Source organism: Aythya fuligula, chromosome 2, assembly GCF_009819795.1.
Source record: "Aythya fuligula isolate bAytFul2 chromosome 2, bAytFul2.pri, whole genome shotgun sequence".
In the NCBI taxonomy this organism is placed as follows: Eukaryota; Metazoa; Chordata; class Aves; order Anseriformes; family Anatidae; genus Aythya; species Aythya fuligula.
Genome location: NC_045560.1, coordinates 64217133 through 64235801, shown reverse-complemented (window position 1 = coordinate 64235801; position 18669 = coordinate 64217133). Strand labels below are relative to the sequence as shown.

At 42.4% G+C, this 18669-nt stretch overlaps 1 protein-coding gene across 2 annotated transcripts in view; it reads right to left on the bottom strand.

Moving 5' to 3' along the window:
- Positions 1-12196: 12196 nt before the first annotated feature.
- Positions 12197-18669, bottom strand: part of GFOD1 (glucose-fructose oxidoreductase domain containing 1) — a 63514-nt gene continuing 57041 nt past the window's right edge. For both annotated transcript variants that reach the window (XM_032181022.1, XM_032181023.1), the window contains exon 2: positions 12197-14540. In XM_032181022.1, coding sequence (XP_032036913.1) covers positions 13621-14540 — 920 coding nt within the window. In that variant the 3' untranslated portion in view covers positions 12197-13620. The remainder of the gene's footprint in view (positions 14541-18669) is intronic.

Sequence of the window (18669 nt, the reverse complement as noted above, 5' to 3'; positions counted from 1 at the left end):
AAACATGAGACAGCAAGTTGGAGTTACGGCCATGTTTCATCCTCACAGCACTTCTTGTATCACAGCCAGAAATGTGCCTAGAGGCTAATCCAAGGTCACCAGCTGGCTATGGAGGTTGGATCTGCATTTCTCACTCAACCAAGCACCCCCAAAACTTTAGGGCCTGGACAAGCTGCACAGTGCAGTGGACTGAAGAAGGAGTTACAAAGGGTTTGACTCCTCTTGAGTCCCGTGACCCAGGATGAAGGTGGAGACGATTTGTTTCAGTCCCTGGGAAGATCTGAAGCAGACATTCTCTACAGTGAGCACTTGGCCAATGTTTCAAGGTGGCATTTTAACAGCCGGGTCCGAGTAGCTGGTGTCGCTCAACCATTACCACCCTCCTTTGCCAGCACCCACAGTGAGAGCAGCACCTGGCGACCATGCTTGAGGATTTAGCCATGGAGTTCAATAGCCGTGTTATCTGGTAGCTCTAATATAACATTAAAAAAAAATAAAAATAGCTCCAATCTGCTCCCTAGGGTCAGCAGGAAGAACCTAACTCAGTGCCTTCACTGGGATCACTAACGAGGGGTGAAAGGCTCAGATCCAACCAAAGCCATGCAGCATACGCAGCAGCAGCAGTACCCCCAAAGAGTAATTTGACACTTAATCACCTTCTTTCCAAAAGCCTGCCTACCAAGGGGGGGTGGGGAGACTTGTACGCAAGCTGGCTTTTGATCTCCGTGGAGCTCAGAGGGCTTTGCTAGCACACTCATTTAAAGGATTGAGCAGCAACTAGTTAATTACTCTACATTATATCAGTCATGGTTTTGAGGCTTGTTTTAACACATGAAGACAAGCTGTTAAACCAGAATGGCTGAGTGGTGTTTGTTTTGTGATAAGACAAAATAGTCTCCACCTCCCTCCCGATCATGTTTTTCTGTCTCAGCCTTCCAGGTCCCTTTCTCATAGTCACTAAAAGTAGCACCAATGTCCTGCTGTCTGGTTACTGTTACAGGGAATAATGGAAAACCGTAAAAAACACTGAACAGTTTACCTCATAAATTCCAAATTTACACTGGGGTGATTGTCTTCGGCCTCTCCAGGTGATGATTTGCTGCTATTAGCACTGAGAACTTGCCAGTGGGAAATAAAAAGAATTATCTTTGAAGGTTTTTGTTGTTGTTGTTCTGTTTTGTTTGTTTCTTTGTTTGTTTTTACCAGAAATCCTTGCCAAACTGAGCAGTATGAACTGTAGGGTTAACACCATTTCTTGAAATGTCAAACAGAACTGTGGAGTGACTTGGACTTTTTTTGGATGCTGACTTGCACTTTTCCAGGCTGATTGATTATTTTAGTGATTTCCTGGTGAGCACATAGATCTGCTGCTGATCTTATAAGCTTGTGTAATAAATGGCTCAGGATTCAAGTTAGGATTAAATGAAAAAATAGGATTTATTAAAAGGATATAAAGGAATAGAGGTAAGCAAACAGCGCTGGGTGCACCGGGAGTCTCCGCTCCACCAGGATGCACACCAGTTACATCAAGCAGCTGATTTTTATGCTCCTAGACTAATACATATTCATTACTACTTCTAAAAAAAATAGATTATTATAATTAGCTTCCGGGGTCCAGTCCCTCCTACTGGAGCATGCGCAGTCTCCTCTGGGGGTCTCTTCTGGGAGTCTCTAGGGGTCTTTCATGCTGAAGGCTCGTAGTCTTCCTCTCCCCCTTTGTACTTACTTGGCACCATGCCAAGTTTATAGAACATTCTCTGCAGGTCTTGTCTCCCAGCCGTCCTTCAGCTTCTTTTTCCTTCCTCTTAATCTCTCGGCCCCCCTAACCAGATACCAAAGATCCGCATAGTATCCCATAACAGTCACTAGTTGTTATCAGTTGTTCTGAAACTCCCAGACATCAAACACAAACAGCTTTCTTATTTGACGCTTCACAAGTAATTAAAACATTCTTCCCCAGCCATTCACAGACACATCTATAGCAGTGTTAGAAATAGAAGTCCGGAATAACAAAAGCAAACAGGTTCATAAATTTAAGGAGTGTTTTCTGAAGACGTGATAAATTGACTAGAATGAGGGGGAGACTGGGACACACTGCAGCTGTGGTTCAAGAATTAAATTGTCAGTGCAGGGCCCAGAGGCAGACAGGATTCAAACAGAATTGTTCTTTATGGACACGAATTGTTAAAACATTCCTCACACTTGGTTTTAAAAATCAATTCTTGGAGCATGCAGTCGCTCACCTTCACCTCCATAGACAGGGCTGCACAAAATTTATTTGCTTAGATAAAGCTGTTGGTAGTGGCTTTGGTGTTGCTAGCACTTTTATAAACTGATGGATTTGAACTTAGACTGTGCAGACAACACTAGCTTATTTGGCATTCAAAAACCACAGCAGCTAATTAGATGTTAATTATATATGACTAAGTATATTAATTATAATGTATGAGAATTATATTAGGCTTAAGAACTATTTAAAGGGAACCAGAAATTAAAGCAGCAGGATCTAGTATCTGGATGTCATAGATGTGCTCTGTGTGGCCTTGGAGAGCATGGTTTACCACTTTGTCTCTAGTTTTCAAAAGACAAGGTTAAAATCATGAATGGTGTGTACCTACTTCATAAAACCACTGAGATCCTGTTACAAACACAAATATCTCCACATGTATTTTAAAATAGCAGCTTGCAATTTCAAACCTTCCACTTTTAAAATCTTTTTAATGCTAAACAATTCAGACCCATCACTCCATAAAAGGAGAAAACAATAACTACAAAAAATGCCATTAAAATAGTTCGAAGCTCCAAGTAAATAAAAACTTTTTTTTTTTTTTTTTTTTAATCGTATTTGTGAAACTATTTCCAACCAAGCTGAAATTCCATAAAGACCTAAACTCATACCTAGTCCAGAATGAGAAATTTTACTTGGACACTTGGAGGGCCTTCTGACAGCAACATTTCAAGTCATGGGTTCAGCCACAGGGAGAAAGCAAATCTAATTCAGAAAAACAAAAGAAACAAACAAACAAAGAAGCAGGAAATTAATAGAAAAGATAAATTCTTCATAGACATCCTACCAACTTCACCTCTGCCTCCACCTTGCCAGCTGCAAAATGGAGATAATCACAAGAGCTCATTTTGTGAGGAATTGTTAATGTTTACAAGGTACTTCAAGCATGTGCAAGCAGTAAGCTTTTAAGGAAGCAATTTGCCAAATGTGGGTGGATAGCTGTGAGCTTTGTCTAATCAGCAAGTGACTCAGTCACTTTTCCATGGAGGCCCTGTTCCTCCTGTAGTCCTAAACAAATTATTCAGAGCTAGCAATTTCTGTAGCCAGAAGGGCAGGGTGTCCTATGGGATACTGACTCTGCTGTTATGGAAATGGAAGCAAAAGGCATAGAACAGGGAATGGAAAAATTGTCTATTTTAACCAAAATACGTTCTGCTGCAACAGCTCAGCACAGTCTATACCTGAGCTTCCTAGCTCTGGGACAGAGGTAGACTCATTTTTAATGCAGTAGTTTTCTAATACCAACATCCTCCAGTTCTTACAATTAGCTCTCACATCTAAGCCACATCCATAGTAGCAGATAAAGTGGCCTGGGGCCACCTCCCTCTGGCACCAAGGCCAATTGGCACAGAATGGCCCACATCCCTATCATTAATTTCATAATCTCTAAAAGGGGGTGGTTACAAGCAACTTGGTTGGTGGGAATAGTCTCTGCTGTGCGCTAACTTCCAAACTGTGACACAGGAGTGATACAGAAAAATATAAATTGATCTAAGCCGAAAATCATTCTTGGAATATTTCTAAGAATTTAACAGGACAGAGAATTAGTCGTCAGCACCTGGGAATGTTTGTGTTTCTTGCATTTCTTGTGAATCTGCCTGTGTGATTACCTTTCTTCTTGATCTGGCGAGTTTGTCATGGTAAGGAGACTCCTTTATTTTTATTTTTATTTTAAACCAGATACTTCAGAATTTATAACAATTAACACTACTGAAAAGAAACATTAAAAAAATCTAGCAATTTAGGAGCAACAGTACGGAAAAAAAAAAAAAATCAAACAAAATGCATTATGCATTTTGTAAGTCAAGCTCCATTTCTAGCTATCTCTGGATTCTTGAGGACTGAAAAGTAGGTCTGAGCTTTTTCAGGTTCAGCTGAAACACTGGGTAAAATGTATTTGCACAAGCAACAAAGCCAGTTGCATTCAGAGGCACTCGTCATTGCTTGGATGCGATATAATTTCTGCAAGAGGCTTTAGTCTGCAAGATTTGATTAACTGCAAAAGGCAGAGTTATTAAAACAGATTGGAGCAGACTATGAAAGGCTGCTCTAAGACTCTGTATGTACACCACTTCTGCGGCACAGATAACTGTGCATCAATGTCTGGAGGAGAGAGCCTTCACTTTCCTAGGAAACATTTGCTTATATGTATATCCTTTCTTATGGAAATGCAGAACCTATTTTTTTTTTCCTCCATACACTTTTTCTTTTGGACCTGTTTATTATTCTACAGTTACTATACTGAATATTTCATCCAATGGGGGGAAAAAGAAAAATCACATTTCTGGCAGATGGGCAACCTGGCAACCCAGTTTCTATTTACATTCTGTTATTAAAGTGATCTGTCATGAATTGCTGTTGATAATGAATCAGATCAGGGAACAGATCTGCCTAAAAAGTAATCCAGTGAAAAAAACATGTTTTGGGTTTCCAGCAAAATCAGATCACATGAACCATATGGCTGCACAGACGGTCTCTGGTGCCAGTACTCGGGGAAGGCAGGAACAAAGCTGGGTCCAGGAGCAAGGACTGGTGCTCTCCATCTGCCCACAGCCTGGTCTCATCTCTCGGGAACCAGCTCATGGAGTTGTAGCTGCAAGTAGATTGCCACATTTGTTCATTTTAAAGCAAAGATGTGGGGACACATCAAGATTTGTGGTGCTCAGTTCACTACTTGGAGCATTCCCAAGGGGAAAATATATTACAAAAAAAAAAAAAAATATGTAGGTGATGAGCATTAGCCAGTATGAGTGGGCCTCCTGCTGGGGCTGTGTGATGGAGATTTCCTCCTTCCACGCTGAGCTTGATGGCAGCAGCAGTGATCAGCACAGGCACGTGGGCCTGAGCAGCCCAAACAGGAGGTGTTGTGGGTGCTGCTGGGCTGTGGCAGCCATTCCCCCAGACATCAGCCTCAGGACAGGCTGCAGGAGGCACAGCCATGCTATCCATCCTCCGTTGGAGCCAGTCTGGAGTATTACATGGGGCAGAGAAGGCCCTGTTGTCCTGCCCATCCTTTACGTCCACACTGAAATGCTGGTATCACAGCAGCAGCACAGCATTACAGAGAGCTTCACGGCTTCCCACCACCTGACAGCAATCAGTCTTGAAGGTGTTCAGTGCTGCTTGTCTTTGGCACAACAATACTTTTTAATAATCCCTGCCACAGCACATTTTTCGTTCCCGAAGAGAACAATGCAATGCATTTAACATTTGCCTGATTAATCCTTATGGCTACAAGCCACCCATTGTTCTTACCGCAGAGCTGCTAATCAGCAGGGGCTCCAGAAAACAGCAGAAGCTGGTGGGACTGTGGAAGCCTGAGTTCACAAAAGCTATGGAAAATGGCAAGAGGTTTCCCTCCCCACGTACATTTTCACATTTTACTTACGTTTAATAGCAGAACTCTTACCTGGGTTCATAAATCTACACATACATGTCTCACTATACTGACCCACATTTGAAAATGTTTACCTTAGCGTTTCTATAGCCTCATTAGTGTGGTATTTTTATATCTGCTGTCACATTTGCACTTACCTATGTAGTTAAGTACTATGTGTGCTGGAACTAGGTACTAATAATCCCACTGTATCTCTGACATTTTCTTTCATAGGAATTGTTCCCCTAGGTGCTGTTTTCCAAATATTTTTGTTTTAGCTTTTGAAATGGAAGTAGGCCTGATGTTACTATGAAGTTGATTTGAAAGAATATGCCATAAAATTTGGCCCTGTTTTATTTCAGTGGCTAATTTATCAGTTGGAGACGCTGGTCTGGAAGCCTGACTGAGCAAGGTTATGCTCAGTCTTTCTGGGCACCAATTCTTCTTTGGCCTCGTGCTCTCCTCCTCTTCAGTCTAAGAGAACAATCTGTATAAAAACTGATAAAAGCGCATTTTATGTGTATATAAACATTGGTGCATTTTAAAAATATTATAGATGCTATGGTAGTAGTAAATATTGCAAACAAGCTGCATTTCTGGGTTGAAGTAAATGCTATACCCACTCTATTTTCATATACATAAAACATATATATATATAAAAATATATACTAATCATAAGATCGTGTGATCTCGGGGTGTGGGGGTGCATTGTAAGTGGTTGTGGTTTCCCCCCCATTCACAGTTTGATGCCCCAGACTCGCTGTACTGTCCCGGTGCCTGGGTAATGAGTGAGCTCTGGCACAAGCAGAACTCGATGTCTTTCTGCACACTCTGCTGTAAAATAGAAAAAGCAGCACAGGGGATGTTGTGGCCTTTTAACAGTCAGTCATAAAGGCAATGAATCCTTCCCACTGCTTCTTATGATCTTCTGCTTTGTACTCAGTGAGGTTTTATCCAGCATCAGAGGGGCTGGAGTTAAAAGCTCCTTAGCAGGGATGGGAGTGAGGGCTGGGTAGGCGTGGGGAAGACACTGGAGGCAGCCGAGTATGAGAAAGGCAAAAGCATCCCAGGACACCCATGGGGAGGTAAGAAGGGCCCTGAAAGGATGTCCAGGCTGTGCTCTTTAGGGGTGTACTACGCCCCCATTTTGCTATGCCCCTGGATGCGCTGCCTTTGACGCACCCTTTGGCAATAAAACGGGCTGTCTCCCCAGGGCATATCACGTAGCAGGCATTAGTTCAGGCCTTGCTGTAGCATTATGCCTTCAAATAGCTCCGTGCTAATTCTGTCTCCCCTCTTTCCTTACACCACAGCCCCCACCCCCAAACACAAAGACTGTTTTTTCTCAGATGCGCTCAACTTAGAAAGCTGGTGAAAGTGATGGTTACTACCAATACAATTGTGGGGAAAAACGACAGGCAGTTCGGATCACATCCTTTTATGTCTTTATTTGCCAGTTAAGATCCTTTTAATCCATCAATGCAAATATGCGGAACACCAGAAAACCATGTTTTAAGCAGCACATACCAGTTGGCTGAGAATAAACTAACTACATTCCCCAAGCAATGTAAAAGTAACAATGCACATCATCTTCCAGAAGAAGAAACAAACAGATATTGCAGCTGAGAGGCACAGCAGGCAGCTTCCGTACAAAGTAGTTTGGCTATTTAAAATGCTAGAACCAGTCCTTGTCCGCTTCTCCAACCCCACCCCCCGCCCCCAAAAGTCCTACTATAATTTAAACACTTTTTTTTTTCCTATCTACATAATATATAAAATATAAACTCTGTTTACTTTTAACACTTATTTTTCTTGATAAATAGCTCTTTAAAATATCTACTGTACATATGTCCATGCGTTGACATTTTATATATATAGTATTTATATATATGTATGTATGTCTGAAAAACAATAAATATATACTTAATATTGACACAGCAACAAACTGAACATACTCCCATTTTCAAAATCAAATCAAAGAAAACCAGTACAGACAGAAACAGTGAGTGTAATTTGTGAAGCACGGCAGAGCAGGGAGCTTTGATTCCTGCCCTAGCTGGGCATCAGGTATGCCATGTACATGTACTTGAGTGGTTTGCGCTGCTGACATCTTTACTGAGTTTGTATTAGGAGTTACTTCAAGTCAAGCACCCTGTATGCCATGTGTAACACAGACTGAGAGTAAACCTAGTGGGAAACAAGAGAGACCCGCCTCGTGACTTGCAGTAGAAGGAAAGAAGAGGGAGGCAAGCAAGCCTGACGGATGGTGTAAAAGGAAAAGGGAGTAATGGATGGTAGCACATGGCTGCAAGGTCATAAATGACCACAGTAAACACGTTAATAGATTTAAGTGCTTTTAAAGACGATGGCTGGCACTGCTGCAAAAAGTGTTTTGATTATCTACAGCTAACACCATGTAATGAACCAGTTTCCCCTCTGCCACAAGAAGACACAAATGAAACCCAGATGGCCAAATTCAGATGCTGGAATGGGGTCACTGCATGACACCGCAAGACTGCAGGTTCAGAGCCAAACCTGTCCAAGGGCAGCTGAACGTGGATGGGATTTTTTGAAGTGTGAACTTAAAACAATTTTAAAAACCTGCAACTCCAAATGGTTAATTTCACACATGCCAAAACATAGTAAAATGGATTTTTTTAAAACTTCATTTCAAAACAGTGATCTTTAAAAATGGAACTTAATCCCAAAATAAAAAATATAAAAAAAGACCACCTACAAACACATTTTGTGTTCAATTTTGGGTTGACTACAGCGATTTTGTTTACTCATTTAACTGAAAATGATGAATGGAAGCTATTTCAGTTTGACCTAAGCTGATACCCTTCACTTGCCAACCCCATTTCTTTGTTTGGCAGATTTAAAAAAGCTATTACTTGCCTGGGCTCTGGCTTCATACGCTCAGTAAGTCATGAGGTTATGACAAAGGATCATGAATGCAGCATAAGGTATAGTCCTGTCTACTGAAAATTTCTTTTCATGAGCAAATGGAAGTGGGCAGTTATTGTTAAGGGGAAATTGTTTTTATTGGTCAGACTTCACCAGCAGCTCAAGAGAGAGGAAATTTAGAAACAGAAATGACTGCCAATTATTATTCATTCATACATCATCTCTAAAATTTACAAGCTTTGCTCCCCACAAGTAAAAACTTCAACAAGAAACTGCTGTCCTGAATAATCCTGACATTTCACAACTAGTCCTAAATACCCCGAGAGCACTACAGAGGTCAAAGAGTCCAGTGTTGAGTTTCATATGTACTTAAAGGTACTTCACTAGGTCACTGGAGCATCAGGCCAATGCGTTGGGTATTTGCACAAAGCCCAAAATCTACTGGATGCTTTTAAACCACCGTAAATACAGAACTTAACAGTGAAGAGACTGTAATTTGTGATACTTTACACTGAAGGTAATAGATAAAAGTCAAATCTAAAATTTCTCAGCAACAAGAAATTGTCATCAGCAATTTCTGGATCTCTGTGAGGACACAATACTATGTTTATCTTTACCCATGAAATAAAATCTGCTTTTTTTTGGTAGTCATTTTCAATTGTCTGGGTCTTTTCCCCTTCGTATGGACACAGAAATGAACAAGGTAACACAGAATTGAACTGTCTTTGTGCTGTGACCAAACAGAGCAGAAAAGCCTCCTTTTTTGAATGGCTGAACTTCCAGGACGGCTGTTAACTCATACAGTCACTGTGATTCAAAAGCTATCCAAAAGAAGGAAACACTAAGAACAAAGTGGAGAGTGCCTCTGATTGCCCTGTGTTGGCTGGGCAGGAATTTCTCATGCTTTCAGCCAAAGCAAAGGATGAACTCTGCAGCAGTCCATCCTGAGCCTAAATTTGTCTATGCAAGCCCTGATTCTCTGCCTTATATGCTGCATGGGTAAGGACCTATCATCTCTACTCAGTATTTTGTATCTACACAACTAAAATACTACTAATTTAAAACATGCAAGATATTAGAAATAGGAAGTCCTAAAGCTCTTGCAGAGTTCTTCATCTCCACATGGAACTTGAACGAGGTCAGCACTAAGGGTGTGCGTGCATCTACCAGGAGCACAGAACAGATGCTGCTTTGTCAAGGGCAGGGCCCCTCCCGGGGCTCCCTGACACAGAGGTGGAGCAAGGCTGCTGCTCTCACCCTCAGGCAGAGCAGATCTCACCCTCTGCACCACCATTTTCCCCTTTGGCATGGGCACGGAGGTACCAGGCTGCAGGCACACCTTCCTTCCACTCGCCGCTGCAACTACCATTCTCCCTGTTGCACCTGGAAGGGCTTCAGCTCTCCCCTGCTGCTGCACAGGGACACAGGGAAGGGCTGCCCTTCCCCTGCTGTGGAGCCCATACAATTCCCACTGAAAATAGGACATCGTCTCTCACCTGACTATCCCAGTACTGGAAGAAATCCCTGCAGAGCAGCAGAGCACTTCACCCAGGCTCTCCCCTTTGGTTCTTTTTGTCTTTGGCAACAAACCATAATGTTCAGTATACAACGGGCACAGGTAAATGGCAAAGGAAAGAGCCTCTCTACAGGAGCCCTAGGAAAGATTAATGAACATATCTCATCTACTGTATGAACATGCTTGCTTGGGGGCTACTGTAAATTCCAGCAGTAGCCTCAGTTTGGCTATTAGGCCTGCACCAATTCTAGCAGTGTTCATCTCAAATCTTGTGGCACAGCATTAAAGAACAGCATTAAAAGTGCAATTCCAAACATATGCTCCCTGGTGTGGTACCGCTTGAGTTCAATCAAGTACACCTCTTCTAACTCCTGCTCAAATCCTTAAACCCAGCGTGAACTCCAGAGGCTGCTTAGGGCAATTCAATGTACTTTCAACTGTACCAAAAGAGCAGAGGGTTTCATACTGCCAAGAAAGATCCCAGACTGTAAAGTAACATTTATTTTTAGAATAGGAATACCTGTTCTTCAAATAAACCAAGTCCTTGCTCCTCTTAGCCAGGTGGAAGTTTAGTGTATTTACAAGTGACACTATAGCACCTTCACCTCCTTGAGAATGGAAAAAATGTCATACAATCCTGAATGTATGCTGTTACTGCTGCCGTCCCAGCGAAGTAACAAGTTCACCTAAATCTAGCCTAACATCTATGCTGCTGGCAGAAGAGGAGGTCCCACCCTGCCCCTGCTCATCCTGGGAGCAGCACTGTGTTCACCAAGGGAGCTGTACAGGATTCGGTAAGCCAGTACTAATACCAGCATCAGATGGCATTAAATTAGATAGCAAAGCATTAGATTTTATTTCTGCTAAGCAGCAATATCTGCACTGGTAAGTCTGCAGAGGGGATGGATAATGTGTGTCACCTAAAGCTTTGGATCCAGGACAGAAAGGTCAAGCTCAGTAGTACTATCCCTATTCTCTGCATTTTGCCTGGGTTCACTGCAGAGGGGCTGTCTGATTCCAGCATATCTTCTTCCAGCTGGCATCACAAAACCCAGAAAGACATGGAAACAAATAAAATGCAGATAGGAAAAGCTGTCCACATTTGTGAACCAAAACAAGGTGCAAAGACATGAGCAGCAATTCCAGCACAATGGCCAAAGCACTAAGCAGCAAGATTCACTAACATTTTGGTCCATGTTTAGTTCCAGTTTGGGATGATATTTAACTAGACATATGTTTACTTATCCACCGGGCTTACATTCATGATTTGAAATTGCCAGCATTTTCAATAAAGGGCTTGTGCCTTACAATATAAAAATCTCCCTTGACCCCTTTGGGGCTAATTCAATTTTTCAGGAGAGAGGATTTCTTTATCGAATTTGATTTCCTGTATTTTTTTTGTGCATTTTTAAGAGCTAGAACTGTGCAGCATGGTATACCATGACAATTACAATTGGGAAATTCTAGTTGGCACAGACACTACTACAGGAATTCTCAGAGAAATCAGTTCTAGGAAAAACATCCAAACTTGTCAAGAGCTGCTTCCAAGAAGGAACGATGAAAGCTTGCCCGAGGCCTCAGCAGAAGCGGTGTGCCCCAGAGACAAATGCTAGAACTGGCAGAACAATCTGGGTAGAAGCAATTCTCTGTTTGGTTGTGTTTTTTTTTTGTATCGCGTCATTTCTTCTTAAGTCACATCCTTACACTTCAGGGAGTATTTAATGAAAAGTCACACATACACACCCTTTAAAAATTAAGCACACACTAGTAATTTTGGGGTGGGATTCAAGTTTCCTAATTTGCAGCACTAAAAGTGGGAACAGGACAGGCAGGAGGATACAGCAATCAGAGGAAGTCATTTGAAGGAGCTCTTCAGAAGCCCTTAGTGCTCCTAAAAATACTAAAACTGTTAGTGCTTTTTTAAAAAAATCTAAATTATTCTGATTGTTCTCTTTCTAACCTAAAATGGCAACAGTAATCTAATGGCCTTGAGAAAGAGAGTCATATTTTCTTTTAATTTACCAAATTGTTAATAATTGTTAATAATCCAAATGTTTTCCTCTTTTCCCTAGACAAAATTAACAAAAATAAAAAATACAAACTGAAAAGGTTTTCATCAATTTTAAAATGATTTAATGCTATATGCTTTTTCTACTTCTTTCCTATCTAAAGACTTAGTGCTGTACACACATAAGCACAGGAGCAGCTTTGTGCAGAACAGCAGTATCCCCATTTACTGGGATAATACATGTGCCTTTCACTATATTCTTGTAAGAACTGAAAGAATATATTCTTTCATGACTGCAATCTAAAACATTTAAAAGGACAGGACAAACATATCTAAAGTTTGTCCACCCCTGCACTGACGACAGGGAACAATTACTACAGTACCAATAGCTAGCTACTTTAAGCAGGTAGAGAAGTGAGGGTCTTAAGTTTCCCTGGAAATGACAGGAAATCTTCTCCCCCCCCTTTTTTTTTGACTCACACACACCACTTGGTGAGCAGGAAACCTTCTGGATTGAGCTATGTGAAATTAATTGTTGGTGTAAACGTCTCAAGTGAGAGCTCACAAAGGTTTAAAAGAACTGTCTAAGCATCAAATGGTTTTCTGTTGGATTTCCGTTTTTTTGTTTTCCACCTAAAACCGAAATGCGAGATGAATTCACTCAAAAGTGAGTCCCAGACACAGGAAATTGAGTGTAAACCTTCATAAGACTAGCCTGAGTTCAGCTGTATAATAAACCCCACCAGCACTACTGTTTCATGCCACCTGACATTCATGAAGGTTTTGCACAACCCATTTTCATCAGCAAATCTGTACAGCTAATGCTGCAGCTTAATGTGAGCTCACAGAAGGCCCTCACTTCCTTAACACCACGGCATACGCACTGTGGTTGAGGGCTGCTTCGTAAAAGCCACGTATTTTTCTACTTAATTGTGCTTTAAAAGAAATGACAAAACAACTAATTAAACCAACACATAGAAGCTCCTAAAAAGCTGTATGAAAAGTGAGCTGCCAAGATTTTCTATACCACCCGACACTTTCACACCAAGTCCTGTTACTCTGTGTGTTAGAGGTGCAGTAGTACAGCATGGTGGTGTCAGCTGTCATGTTAGGAATCATTCATGTCAAACACTACAGAAAATTTGATGACATGACAGTACCTTCACAGCCCTCTGGTACGTCAGGAAAATCTTAAAGGACCTTCCCAACCTTTCACAGTAAACACAATTGGATAACCTGAAGCACCTGCAAGCAGGAGATGAGTCCATGATTTATCTTTCCAATCAGCCAGCTAATACTGTTATTAAAACACTTATGTCAGCTCTTAACTCTCCTATCCATTTTGGGCATTGCTTTCTTACCACTTTGGTATTTCACCACCAACGGGCTTAGTTGATCCAAACACTGTACTTCCTCCCCCCATATCCTCTGCTGTTTGCAAGATGCCCAAGCCCTTCACAAGGGCTGAGTTACCATTTCCTTTAAGAGCTGTCTGGTTCCTATCCTCTCCTAGGAGCTGAGTGGAGCTAGCAGTACAGAGACATCCTGCTCTTCCGCATGGCTTCACTGATTAAGTACGCCGGGCTCAGTTCTGGCTCCTCGGTCATGATCGAAATGTTCTGCCACTCCCCCAGCTGGTTTGACTTTTTAATGGTGTCCACCACACACAGGGCATAAAGACAGTCGTCAAAGGTGGCGGCCATTGTGAGAGGCCTCCCGTCCCAGGTCCTCCTGTCGTCCTGGTCCTCAAATGCCTGCCGGACAGCTTGGACCATCTTAATGGTGCCTCGGAGGTACGGGGATGGGATGTCGCTGAATGCTTTCTCTGGAAGTAAGGAATTGCTGACCGGCGTGGAGTCCTTCAGCAGGAGCTCTCGTTGAGGAGAGCTGTTGCTCTGTCCATAGAGATCAGTGCCTATTACAATCAGCCGGCCTGCCGAACCCACCACAATGATGTCTTGTTTGAACTCCCCAGGGACATTGAAGTTGAGCGTCACCGTGCAGCACACGCCACCCTCCAGAACCATCTGAAACGTACAGAAGTCATCACTGGTGATCTGCCGTATCCCCTTGATGTGGTCTGTCTGCTTCACGAAGGTCTTGAGCAAGCCGTGCACCTTCACGGCCTTCTGGCTGGTGAGGAAGGTCAGGAGATCGATAATGTAGGTGCCAACTGAGTGCAAACCTCCGCCTCCCATCAGGTCATCACAGCTCCAGTTGTACTTTTTGCCCAGCAGGCTTCCACTGTGAACCTGCACCTCGCACACCAGCAGCTCCCCCACATAACCCTCCTGGATCAGCTGCTTCATTTTCACGAAGGCGGGCAGGAAGCGCAAGACGTTCCCCATAATGCTCATGAGCTTTGGGTAATAATGAGCCGCAGTCATCATCCTAAAGGCATCCAGGGGAGTTGCTGTTCGGTCACAGATGACATTTTTTCCAATGCCTGAAAAACATTTACAAAAGAAGTCAACAACAAAAATATATAACTCAGAGCATCGCAGCTACTCTTAAAGACTAAGTCAAGGAGAAAGATCCTCGAAATAAAAATACTTCAATATTGTGCTAAAGGCACAAAGATTCCCTCTGGCACACATTTAACAGTTTCTTTAGCACCACAGTGAAAATGCATTCCTTTCAGTTCTTAAAATGCACTCCTGCCTAAAAATAGCATGAAAACAAGGGTCTGGACAGATAAGAAAGTAAGCTAAGATACAGTGGACTACTACTGCACATTTGCCACCTTCTGGGAGCTGGCACAAAACTAAATCCCTCAACTCTGTCATCTCACAGATGTCTCTTCTGTGATATCCTGCCTATAGGGAGTGCTTCCAGGAGCTGAATCTGAGCTTCACATTCAAAACCCTGAAGCATACGAGCCACACAACCCCACGTCCACAGTAATTTAATGTAGGTACACTAAAAAGTCTGAGCTGGTCTTCTCAATGGTCTTGCTCTGTCATCCTTTCCATTCAGACTGGACTTGTTGCATGATTTAAAATCTAAAACTTTCTTCTTAAAAAATGCTGTGCTATTCTGACAATGGCAGGCATTTTTTTGAAGGAGTTCTGCTAAAATGTCATCATTGCATCCACGGTGCCACGGGAGAGACACAATTGCTTCAAAACAGGTCAAATGTAGCTGTGACAATCTGTTCCCTCACAGAACTGCCCATATGTGCACAGTGTTTACTGAAGCTTGCACAGTGATCCTGTTTTATCTGACCATCAAGGTGTGCAGCTGAATGCAGTACAGGTTGAGATGCCTGAATAATGGTTTTATTGTTGATTTTTCTTTGTCAAATACTTCCATTCTGTACCCATACACACACATAGTGACAGAGAAGCAAAGTCACAGCTGAAGCATTATAGTAGTAACTAGCTTGTGGAGAGCAACACGGGATGTGACCAAGGACTAGTTACTTTGCGTCTTCCCAGGTTCAGCATTAATTGACCAGAGGCATCGGACCAGGGGCATCTGTCACCAGCGTAAATGAGCAGTGACTTTATATAAGGCCTGTACTTTATTTAAGGCTTTTGACATGGCATAAAAGAAAAAGACAAGTTTTGAAGTCTCCACTTGCCTTTATACTTGCATACATATATCTTTTTTTTTTTTTTTTGCTTAATGAGCAATATTATGTGAGCCATACAACACCCTACAACATTAAATATGATCTCTGCCTTGGGAACCTGGGGCTATAGCTGGGCCTGGCATTTAGAAGGGCTGAATTTAGATCCTGTCTGCTGGAGTCCAGATTAATAAATCTCGTAAATCACTAAATCTCTTTGTGTTTTGATTCTTTGTCTCTTAAGACAGAGGAGAAATTCCATTTTCTTTAAATAGATGTTATGAGGATAAAGTTTTTCATGTTTTGGAGCTGTCTGGATGAAGTCAAATAAATACAGACAGATGGCAAAGATCTGTCTGAGCCTGCTTATATGAATATTTAAAGCCCTGACTGCACGAAGAAGAGGGTCACAGTCCAAACATTCAATAACCAGCTTATCCACACTGCCTAATTCCCAGTCTTTGTCTGCTGCTATTTGAGTAGCTGAAACTGGACTGAGGGCTTTGACCACTGAAGTGGCACTCACATCTAGTAACAGACAAAAAGGGAAAAATCTTCCTTCATCTTGCTTCTATTTACTATCTACATAATCAGATCTGTACAAAGATATTCACTTTCCTCCCACACTAGATAGGAATACTCTACTCAATGGCCATGGTCTTCCTTTCTCACTTTTCTTTCTCATCTTTACAGACTACTATTGGCGACTGAGTTGATATTTTCAATCTTACAGCACTCTTTTTCCTGCTCCTGAATAATATTTTTCTGCATGTCTTTGATATCAGAGACTGCATTCATCCACCCGCCCTATATTCCCCTGATAGCTCCAGGTATGCCAGGATACAGATCACTAATACTCTTTGCAGAGAGATTTTAGTCTGGCAAATTAGTTATCAAAATAAGAGAAATCTTAGGCAGTCAAATCTTCCTGAAACAGCTACTTGTGCCCAAAGAACTCCCACACCCTACAGCATGATCTGACCGCTGAGCCACGCATTCAACTTTCTGCTCCAGCACAGCTTGTATCATAATGCCTCAGAGATGTCTCTCAAATCTCAGCTGGGGTCTATGCAGGCACTCACCTCTCAAGATATGCAGCTCTACACGTGTATGTGAGGAAAAGGATGTCCTTTCACTGGGCACTGGAGACTGGGGACAACTTTTTGCAGTGTTCTCAATATCATGCACAGTGGGGGCTTGGTCCTTGACTGGCAGGGAACACTTGGGGCTGTCATAATCTAAGTACCAAATTATGATTATAAATATGAAAGAGAAGCTTAGGGGATTTCACTTTCCTTATATTCAAGAAAAATTGCTGTTAGGATCAATGTAAGTCAGGCACACATGCAAAGAAAAGGGAAGAGCCCTCAATATGGAGACAGGGAAAATGCGGAGTTCTGTATTTACTCCTTTCACCATTTCAACCTTTTTGAAAAGGTTGAAACCTGTTAATTACAGCAAATCCAAAATGCAAATGTTCCTAGAACCTGTGCATATGCTGATAATACACGCTGCACTCTCATCCCTGTCAAGGATTTAAGCAGATTTTTGCTTGGTGCCCAGAAAGCTTTTATACTCCATTAAAGCTTGTGTAAGGCTCTTCCAGCATGAAGCTGTTCGGCACTTGAGCGTGTACACACTACAAATCTTTGTCTTCTCTGTAGCTGCAAATCTGAAAGCAGACACATTAGCTTTCTTGAAACATGGAGAGAAGATGAAAGATTTGCTTAATTTAATTTACAGGAATAGTCTGGTGTGTTTATGCAACTAGACTAAGAAACAGGATGATCAAATTGCCATCATTTTTTGCTCTCCTCTCTGTGCTCCCTTCACAAAAGCAGAAGAGGCACCTTTTCCCTTTGAGCCACTCTAAAGCAGACACACGCAGACTAGAGAGCAGTGTGAAACAAAAATCACCTTTCTTAATGCTGACAGCCTGGTGCAGATGTGTGATTCTGCCTGCAGGTTCTGAAGGAGCGTTCTTGTGCAATTGGCCTAGACACAACATCCACTCCCATTCTCCTGGCCTAGGGTTGGGGTATAATCCTGGCCACGACTTCCTAAGAGAGGTGCAATTGTTACCCCCTGTCATTCTGTAAATGTGTTTTGCCATTTCACACGTCTTTGACAATCACACTACAGCTGACAGAGTTACGTAAGAGCAGGGATGTGCAGTCTGCTTGTTTCAGCAAGAAAGCACAATATATTTATCCATGGTGATAAGCAATAGAGTCAAATACAGCTCATTGCATGAAATGATACACTTCCCTTCCCTATGCATCAAGAAATACAGTCTGAGATGTGACAGTTCTCTATCAGGAAACTCCTGAGTTGATTTCTCGAGTTCTTAGGCTAACTGAAGAAGAAAAACAACCTAATTTACTTATTTACTGTTATTCTTGTTGAGTGCTCTGCATACCCTTCATCTCAGTCTCTCTGCCTGGCCATCCTTCAAAAAGAGACAGCGCAGTGCTAGCCAGGTGGTTAATGTGACGTGGGACTTCTCTGATGTGGCACCAAACAGGGGAGAGCTCACCCCTGTGCCCAGCACTCCTGAGACCAAAGCTGCCGCTGGGGAATGTGGGGAACGTGTCTCCTAGAAAAATTCCCAGGAGTGCAGGTTGACTCTCTGAAGTCCATGCACAGCTGCCATGTAGGTTATCAGCCTCAGACGCTCTCCATCCCCTAGTGCTCCAGGCACAGACAGCCAGAAATGCAACGAATCTGCATTAACTGATCTTTATTGATGACATAGGCAATGGGTCGAGTGCACCCTCAAATAGTTTGGAGATGACACCAAGCCGAGTGGTACAGTTGATACAACAGGAGGAACGGAAGCCATCCAAAGGGACCCGGACAAGCTTGGGAAGAAGGAGGTGTTCAAGATGTAGATGAGGCCCTGGGCAACCTGATCTAGTAGGTGGCATCCTGATCATGGCAGGGGGTTGGAACTGGGTGGTCTTTAAGGTCCCTTCCAACCTGAGTCATTCTGTGATGATATGAT